The following is an 8,256-nucleotide window of genomic DNA, read 5'->3' as shown; positions in this document are numbered from 1 at the left end:
CCGGCAAGGCAGGCGGGGAACGTTGGAGTCCTCCTTCACTGAAGCAAGCAAGCCTCATGTTCGCTTCCAGCTGCCTGGCTGCCGGCCGCCATCTTGCCTGGCAGTTAATTTGCATATCGCCCTGATTAGCCAATGGGAAGGGTAGCGGTCGTACGCTAATTACCATGTTTCTCTTTTATTAGATAGGATAGGATTACATAGTTGCATTTAAACCATTTTTGTGGATCCTACCAGGTACATTTGACTTTTTTTCAGTCAATGATTTTTTATTTTTTATTAGTGCAGTAAAAATCTTGCTGTGTAACAAAATATTGGGACGAGCCCCAACAGGTTTGGCTTGGTGGATAGAGTGTCACCCTGCGGACTGAAGGGTCCCAAGTTCGATTCCAGTCAAGGATATGGACCTTGGTTGTGGGCACATCCCCAGTAGGAGGTGTGCAGGAGGCAGCTGATGTGTGTTTCTCTCTCATCCATGTTTCTAACTCTCTATCCCTCTCCCTTCCTCTCTGTAAAAAATCAATAAAAGATATTTAAAAAAAATATTGGGATGATTTCAATCTTTTGCTATTTAGTTGGTTCTTTAAATTGGATCTAGTCAACTTTTATAGCAATGTATATGTGTTAGAATTACTTTTGTAAATACCACATGAATATATAGCAATAGTCCAGAAGAAATCAGGCCAACTCTAAACAGTTTGGAGAGGTAACCTGGGGTTTACCCACCAGACATAGGCTCAAGACCTTCTAACAATAAGTAGGGAAAATTCAGTAATTATAATCAGAATAGAAAAAGGCTAACACTAATACTGATGGGTAGAGACAAAAAAAATTGTAGATTGATCTGCATTACTTTATTTTATATCCCCCCCCCCCCCCCACCCCAAACTAATTCAGGATAACAGTATCCTAAATTACAAATTAGACAAAGTTAAGCATTAGAGTAATGCCAAAGAACTGGAATTATTTTGCAACCTTACTAAAAGGAGTTAAAATTCAAGCTTTAATTTTTTAAAAAATACTTGCATAGTTCAAAAATTTCAAACACAACAAAAACATCAAAATATACTGAAACATCGATGCATATACAGCAATATAGGTGTTTTAAATGTAGGTATGAATGTGAGCCCATGGATATATTCCTTATTACTGATTTCTTTTTACATAAATGTTTGCAATATATATTTATTCTATATGTTACATAGCTTAACAATATATCTGAAGATCAATAATGCCAGCACATACATATTTATCTTATTCTTTTAAACACCACTCTTCATTTAAAATTCACTTTTAGATTACAAAATATAAGAAAAGCACACCTGTTCAGTTGTCAGCTGTACTGCAGCATGAACTGGCATACTATAGCTTGGCCCAGCTTTTCCAGAGCCCCAACCACTTTCCAAACTGAATCCAAAAGCTATAATTTACAAAATGAAAATAAAATCACCAAATAAAATAGGTTATTTTTTAGCAAATAGCTTTTAAAACTTATAAAATAAGCTCCATTAAAAATACTCTTTAATATATTTTAAAATTTTTTAGCGCTGGACGGTGTGGCTCAGTTGGTTGGAGCGTTAACCTGTACACCAAAAGGTCATGAGTTTGATTCCAGGTCAGAGCACATATCCAGGTTCAATCACCGGACAGGTTGTGTGCAGCAGGCAGGTGATTGATGTCTCTCTCACATCGATGTTTCTCTCTCTCTCTCTCTCACACTCTCCCGCCCCCCCTCTAAAATAAATAAAAACATATCCTAGAGTGAAGATTAAAAAAAATAGTTTTTTTGCCCTGACCGGTTTGGCTCAGTGGATAGAGCGTCGGCCTGCGAACTGAAGGGTCCCAGGTTTGATTCCAGTCAAGGGCATGTACCTTGCGGGCACGCACATCCCCAGTGGGGGGTGTGCAGGAGGCAGCTGATTGATGTTTCTCTCTCATGGATGTTTCTAACTCTCTATCCCTCTCCCTTCCTCTCTGTAAAAAATCAATAAAATATATTAAAAAAAAATAATAAAAAAATTAAAAAAAAGTTTTTTAAAAGCTAAATCCTATCATTAATACACTATTAAAATAATTCTACATTATTTGAATAAACACTTGCTAAACAAATAATTCTTTCCCATTCTCTATTTTGAGATTCTTATTGTCTATATGTAATTTATCAAAGAGAACATTTACAATCAAGATTTCTAGATACTATCATTAGAGGAATTTGCGGGAGGGATTTATAGGACCTCCTAGTATATCTCTCTCTCTCTCTCTCTCTCTCTCTCTCTCTCTCTCTGTGTGTGTATGTGTGTGTGTGTGTGTGTGTGTGTGTGTGTGTGTAAGTGTAAAACCTCCTATGAAACTATACTATAGTTGTTTCAAATTAAGAGAAAAAATTCCCGGATTTTCTTTAAAAGACTCCAAAAAAGTTATAACTTAGAGCCTTCATGCAAATTAGTTTAGTCAACCAAACTCAAAGTATCACTTAAGATAACAAATGTTTACAATTCCTACATTTTTACAATATCAAAATAATAGTAGGTTAAACCCTAAACTTACTTTTTGGTGCAGGACCCAATTTAAATCCATGTTTTTTCAACTGATCTAAAACCGCTTTTCTATTTTCTTCTTTTCCCCAAAGAGTCATATGCAGAGGCATGGTAAAAGTGTTGTTTGCACCAAAAGGGACTACCCTATTGTATTTAAGAAGGAAAAAAAAGTGAGAAATTAAAAGTGGCCATTTTTCACTCCCATTAAGAATCTGACTATTAAATATTCTGTGTTGCATTCAAATTTTGCATGAAGTAAAATAGGGAGGAACTAGTGGGCAGACTAGAAAGAAAATGATAGGAACAGGACCAACAATAATCAGAAGAAAGGGGCGGTTTTTATTAACAGAATGACAGAAGAAACAGAGTAAACTAGATAGATAAAGCAGTGTTTAAATATAAGAATAGTCTATAATCAATCTTGTAAGATAAATAAAATAGTAAGATTAACTGAGAGGGTAGAGCTTTCATTAATACAACCAGACGCTAGCAACCCATTCTGAGACTGGAGAATTATTTGCAAGAACTATTTCTGATCCAGTTTATTCTCAATATTTGAAAAACCTGATGAACTGAGAAAGAAGAAAACAAGTACACAAATAAAGTGAGAAGACATTTCTGAGCCTTTGTCTTCTAAACTCACTTTTTTATATCCTAACATTCCATACTTAAATTGAGATCACAAACACAAATGTACAAAAGAACTGGAGTATGCCCTGGATAAAGCTATAGGTGCTACTCAGCAGTAGTCAATTGATGTCATGTGAAAATGAGAGATCAGCATCACCAAACCTTCCATTTGTCAAGAATAATATTCATAAATAATTTTTATATTCAGGAAAAAATAAGGTATAAAATACAGGATATCCAGATATTCAAATATTGGGGGAAATTTTTAATTTTTAAACACTGTGTAGACAAAATGAAGCTGACCTACATCTGATCACAGGCTACCAGTTTCACAACCTCTGATTTAAACAAAGACTTCCAAACTCCCAAATCTATGCACTAAAAGGTTTGGAGAGACAGTGTGAACTTCCCAATATTTAAACCATAGTCTATTTTTCTCCAAGGCAATAATTCAAAAGAAAAGTGAGGGAATAGCTAGGTAGTAGAGGTAAATGACAGGAGAATTAAAACATTTATTAAACACATGCTAAAGGTGTCGTGATAACTATACAGACATAACAAATTCAAAGCTCAATACAACTCAAAATTATTAAAACTAAACTCTGAAATACATTACCCTTCAACTTGTGCCAATTTGTTGTCCATAATATAGGCCAAAGCAGCTGCAAGCTCTTTCTTTAAATGGCCAACTTGATTTCCATTCACATTGTTTACTTTAATTGCATTCTTATCATAGGGGTTATTGGGGTCTCGTTGTAATGCAACCATTTCATTATTATTAACCTAACAAAAATAATAAACAGATAATATTATAAATAATAAACATACAATAATAGCTTTCTTCATCATATTTTATCTGGGATTTCCATTAATTTTTTAATGCTTAATGAGTAACATTGCATAAGAAATGTGTATTTTGTTGGACTCATATTTCTATAGAAATATTAAAGAAAATATGTTAATGATTCTTTTAAAATATTTTTCTAATGGAGAAACCAAGATGGCGGCATAGGTAAACACCGGAGTTTGCTGCCTCGCACAACCACTTCAAAAATACAACTAAAAGACATAACGGACATCATCCAGAACCACAGGAAGGCTGGCTGAGTGGAATTTCTACAACTAGAAGGAAAGAGAAAAGCATACCAAGACTCAGAGGAGGTGCGGTGCGGAAGTAAATACAAAGGTGCGGAGGTGCATGCGGAGAGGGCTGGCGGCTGAGGACACGATTGTCTTTTTCAATCAGGAGGGAGTCTCAGGCTCTGAGCTCCAGTTCCGGGCGAGTCTCTGGGGACCCAGACTCATACGGGAGAAACGGGACTGTCTGGCATCAGTCGGAACTCGAGGGCAGCTTTCTCTCGGAGGCACTCGCGGCGATTGCCAGGACCTCTGAAGGCAGGACTGAGATCAGCCATACTGCTGGCTCGCTAGGCCCACCCTGTTGATCCCCTGGGACCCTGCCCCGCCCAAGCCGTGCATGGAGGCTTTTGCATATGAAAGGCCCGGCCCTTTGTAATCTGAAAATAACTTAACAAACTGCAGCTGCCCCAAGGCCCGAGGGCAACTTGCATTGCATTACAGCTGGCTTCTGCTGGGTAGCTTCAGGCAAAGGCTAGATTAGCACCTCCTTAGATCCAAGAGCCAGTGTACCCAGTGGTCAGAGTGGGACCATCCAGATTACAACTCCTCAGATCCATAAGGGACACACTCAGGGGGCAGACTCAGTGAGCACCAAAGCCCCACTGAAGCAAGTCTTGCCCCAGAAGGGTGTCTTCAGCACAGAAGTTCTCCCACCATAGACACAGCTGATTCTCACAGCCAATTGGCCTGGAGGTCAATTCCTCCCAGTGACACCTAAAACAATCAAGGCATAACTACAACAAGACTGTGCACAAAGCCCACAAGGGGGTGCACCAAGAGTGTCCACCTCAGGTAACTGGGGAGGCTGAGCCACTGGGCCCTGTAGGACACCTAGCACACAAAACCACTCTACCAACACAGGGAAGCAGACAAAATGCGAAGACAAAGAAACAGGTCACAAATGACAGAAATGGAGGACAGCAAACGACTGGATATAGAGTTCAAAACCACGGTTCTAAGATTTTTCAAGAATTTTATGGAAACCGCCGATAAATGTATTGAGATCCTTAAGAAATCTAGTGAGACCCTCGATGTTGTGATAAAGGACCAACTAGAAATTAAGCATACACGGACTGAAATAAAGAATATTATACAGACTCCCAACAGCAGACCAGATGATCGCAAGAATCAGGTCAAAGATTTGAAATACGAAGAAGCAAAAAACACCCAACCGGAAAAGCAAAATGAAAAAAGAATCCAAAAATACGAAGATAGTGTAAGGAGCCTCTGGGACAACTTCAAGCGTACCAACATCAGAATTATAGGGGTACCAGAAGAAGAGAGAGGGCAAGATATTGAAAACCTATTTGAAGAAATAATGACAGAAAACTTCCCCTACCTGGTGAAAGAAATAGACTTCCAAGTCCAGGAAGCGCAGAGAACCCCAAACAAAAGGAATCCAAAGAGGACCACACCAAGACACATCATAATTAAAATGCCAAGAGCAAAAGACAAAGAGAGAATCTTAAAAGCAGCAAGAGAAAAAAAGTCAGTTACCTATAAGGGAGTACCCATACGACTGTCAGCTGATTTCTCAACAGAAACCATGCAGGCCAGAAGAGAGTGGCAAGAAATATTCAAAGTGATGAATAGCAAGAACCTACAACCAAGATTACTTTATCCAGCAAAGCTATCATTCAGAATTGAAGGTCAGATAAAGAGCTTCACAGATAAGAAAAAGCTAAAGGAGTTCATCACCACCAAACCAGCATTATATGAAATGCTGAAAGGTATTCTTTAAGAAGAGGAAGAAGAAAAAGGAACTCTTACCATTTGCCACACCATGGATGGAACTAGAGAGCATTATGCTAAGTGAAATAAGCCAGTCAGAGAAGGATAAATACCACATGATCTCACTCATTTGTGGAATATAATGAACATCATAAACTGATGAACAAGGACTGATCCAGAGATGGAGAGGCATTGATTGGACTGTCGGGCCTTGGAGGGAAGGTAGGGGAGGGCAGGGTTAAGGGGGAAAGATCAACAATCGTGCACCTATGGATGAGGACAGTGGGTGGGGAGTGAAGGCGGAGGGTGGGGTGGGAACTGGGTGGAGGGGAGTTATGGTGGGAAAAAAGAGGAACCAATGTAATAATCTGAATAAAGATTTAATTTTAAAAAAATAAATAAATAAAGGAAAGTGACCATTAAAAAAATAAAATAAAATAAAATATTTTTCTAATGTGCATTCATTAAGTTAACAAATCCTTGATATGTAAGAGACACAATCAAATTAAACAACAGAATCACACTACCTAAAATTTTCAGCATCATAACTTCTGAAAACAAGTAATCATTATTGAGTACTGCTAAACATTGTTATAAGTACATTACATAGATTGACTTGGTAGGTACTATGTATTATCCCCATTTTACAGATGAAGACAGTAAAGCACAGAAAAGTTAAGTAACTTGCCTAAGATCATCTAATCTAATAAAAGAGGAACATGCAAATTGACCGTACCTTCTCTATGCCCCAAGCCACACCCACCAGCCAATCAGAGTGACTATATGCAAATTATCCCAGCCAAGATGGCGTCCGGCAGCAATGGAGCTGGAGCAAGCAGGAGGCTTGGTTGCCCCGGCGATGGAGGAAGCCAAGCTTCCCACCTGCCCTGGCCGGCTGTGGCCTCCGTCAAGGCAATAAAGTTTCAATTATAGAAGACAAATAAATCCCAGATACCTGCTTCCAGCCAGCCTACACTGGGAGCTTCGGTGGCTGGGGGCCGTGGCCAGCCTGCAAACAGCCATCAGCCCCTCACCCAGGCTGGCCACACCCTCATGGAGTGCGGGTCCCCGACCCTGAAGGGGGTGTGGCCAGTCTCAAAATGGCTCTCAGCCCGTCACCCAGGCTGGCCAGGCACCCCAGCAGGACCCCTCAAACTGAAAGGGGTGTGGCCAGCCCGCAAACGGCCATCAGCCCCTCACCCAGGCTAGCCAGGCACCCCAGCGGGGAGCCCTACCCTGAAGGGGCTTGGCCAGCCTGCAAACAGCCATCAGCCCCTCACCCAGGCTGGCCAGGCACCCTAGCAGGGACCCCCACCCTGAAGGGGGTGTGGCCAGTCTCAAAATGGCTCTCAGCCCGTCACCCAGGCTGGCCAGGCACCCCAGCAGGACCCCAACCCTGATCCGGGACACCTTTCAGGGCAAACCAGCCGGCCCCCACCCATGCACCAGGCGTCTATCCTATATAATAAAAGGGTAATATGCAAATTGACCCTAACAACAGAACAACAGGGAATGACTGGTCACTATGACACACACTGACCACCAGGGCACAGATGCTCGATGCAGGAGCTGCCCTGTTGTGGTCAGTGTGCTCCCACAGGGGGAGCTCTGCTCAGCCACAAGCCAGGCTGACGGCTGCCAGCACAGCGGTGGTTGTGGGAGCCTCTCCCCCCTCCTCAGCACGCTAAGGATGTCCAACTGCAGCTTAGGCCTGCTCCCCGCTGGCAAGTGGACATCCCCCGAGGGCTCCCGGGCTACCAGAGGTATGTCTGACTGTCAGCTTAGGCCCAATCCCCCAGGGAGAGGGCCTAAGCCAGCAGGTGGACATCCCCCAAGGGGTCCCAGACTGTGAGAGGGCACAAGCCAGACTGAGGGACCCGCCCCCTCCGAGTGCACAAATGTTGGTGCACTGGGCCTCTAGTAAAACTAATAAGTAGCAATGCTAGGATTTGAATCTAGGCAGGCTGGTTCCTAAGTCTGAATTCTTCAGACTCTAAAAGGGGAAAGAGGCATTAATCATAAGTGAGAATGGAACTGGAATAAGAAAATATATACAGACTTCAACTCATGCCGTTCTGGTTCCATTTGATTAAAAATTACCTGAGGGTGACACTGAAAATGGAAGACTAAGGACTTCAAAAAATTCTCTCCTCCATTAAAAGAAAGAAAGAAAGAAAGAAAGAAAGAAAGAAAGAAAGAAAGAAAGAAAGAAAGAAAGAAA

The 8,256-nt window shown here is 41.2% G+C and overlaps 1 protein-coding gene across 5 annotated transcripts in view; it reads right to left on the bottom strand.

Moving 5' to 3' along the window:
* The window catches only part of HLTF (helicase-like transcription factor), a 118,630-nt gene that overhangs the window by 93,734 nt on the left and 16,640 nt on the right, over window positions 1–8,256 (bottom strand). For all 5 annotated transcript variants that reach the window (XM_014537459.1, XM_014537458.1, XM_005863484.2 and 2 more), the window contains exons 3-5: window positions 3,781–3,947; window positions 2,545–2,678; window positions 1,320–1,417 (exon numbers count right to left, since the gene is read on the bottom strand). In XM_014537459.1, the coding sequence (XP_014392945.1) occupies window positions 1,320–1,417; window positions 2,545–2,678; window positions 3,781–3,947 (399 nt within the window). The remainder of the gene's footprint in view (window positions 1–1,319; window positions 1,418–2,544; window positions 2,679–3,780; window positions 3,948–8,256) is intronic.

Source organism: Myotis brandtii, unplaced genomic scaffold (assembly GCF_000412655.1).
Source record: "Myotis brandtii unplaced genomic scaffold, ASM41265v1 scaffold179, whole genome shotgun sequence".
Taxonomy (NCBI): domain Eukaryota; kingdom Metazoa; phylum Chordata; class Mammalia; order Chiroptera; family Vespertilionidae; genus Myotis; species Myotis brandtii.
The sequence above is the reverse complement of the archived record's forward strand: the minus strand, read 5'-3'. Positions and strand labels throughout refer to the sequence as shown.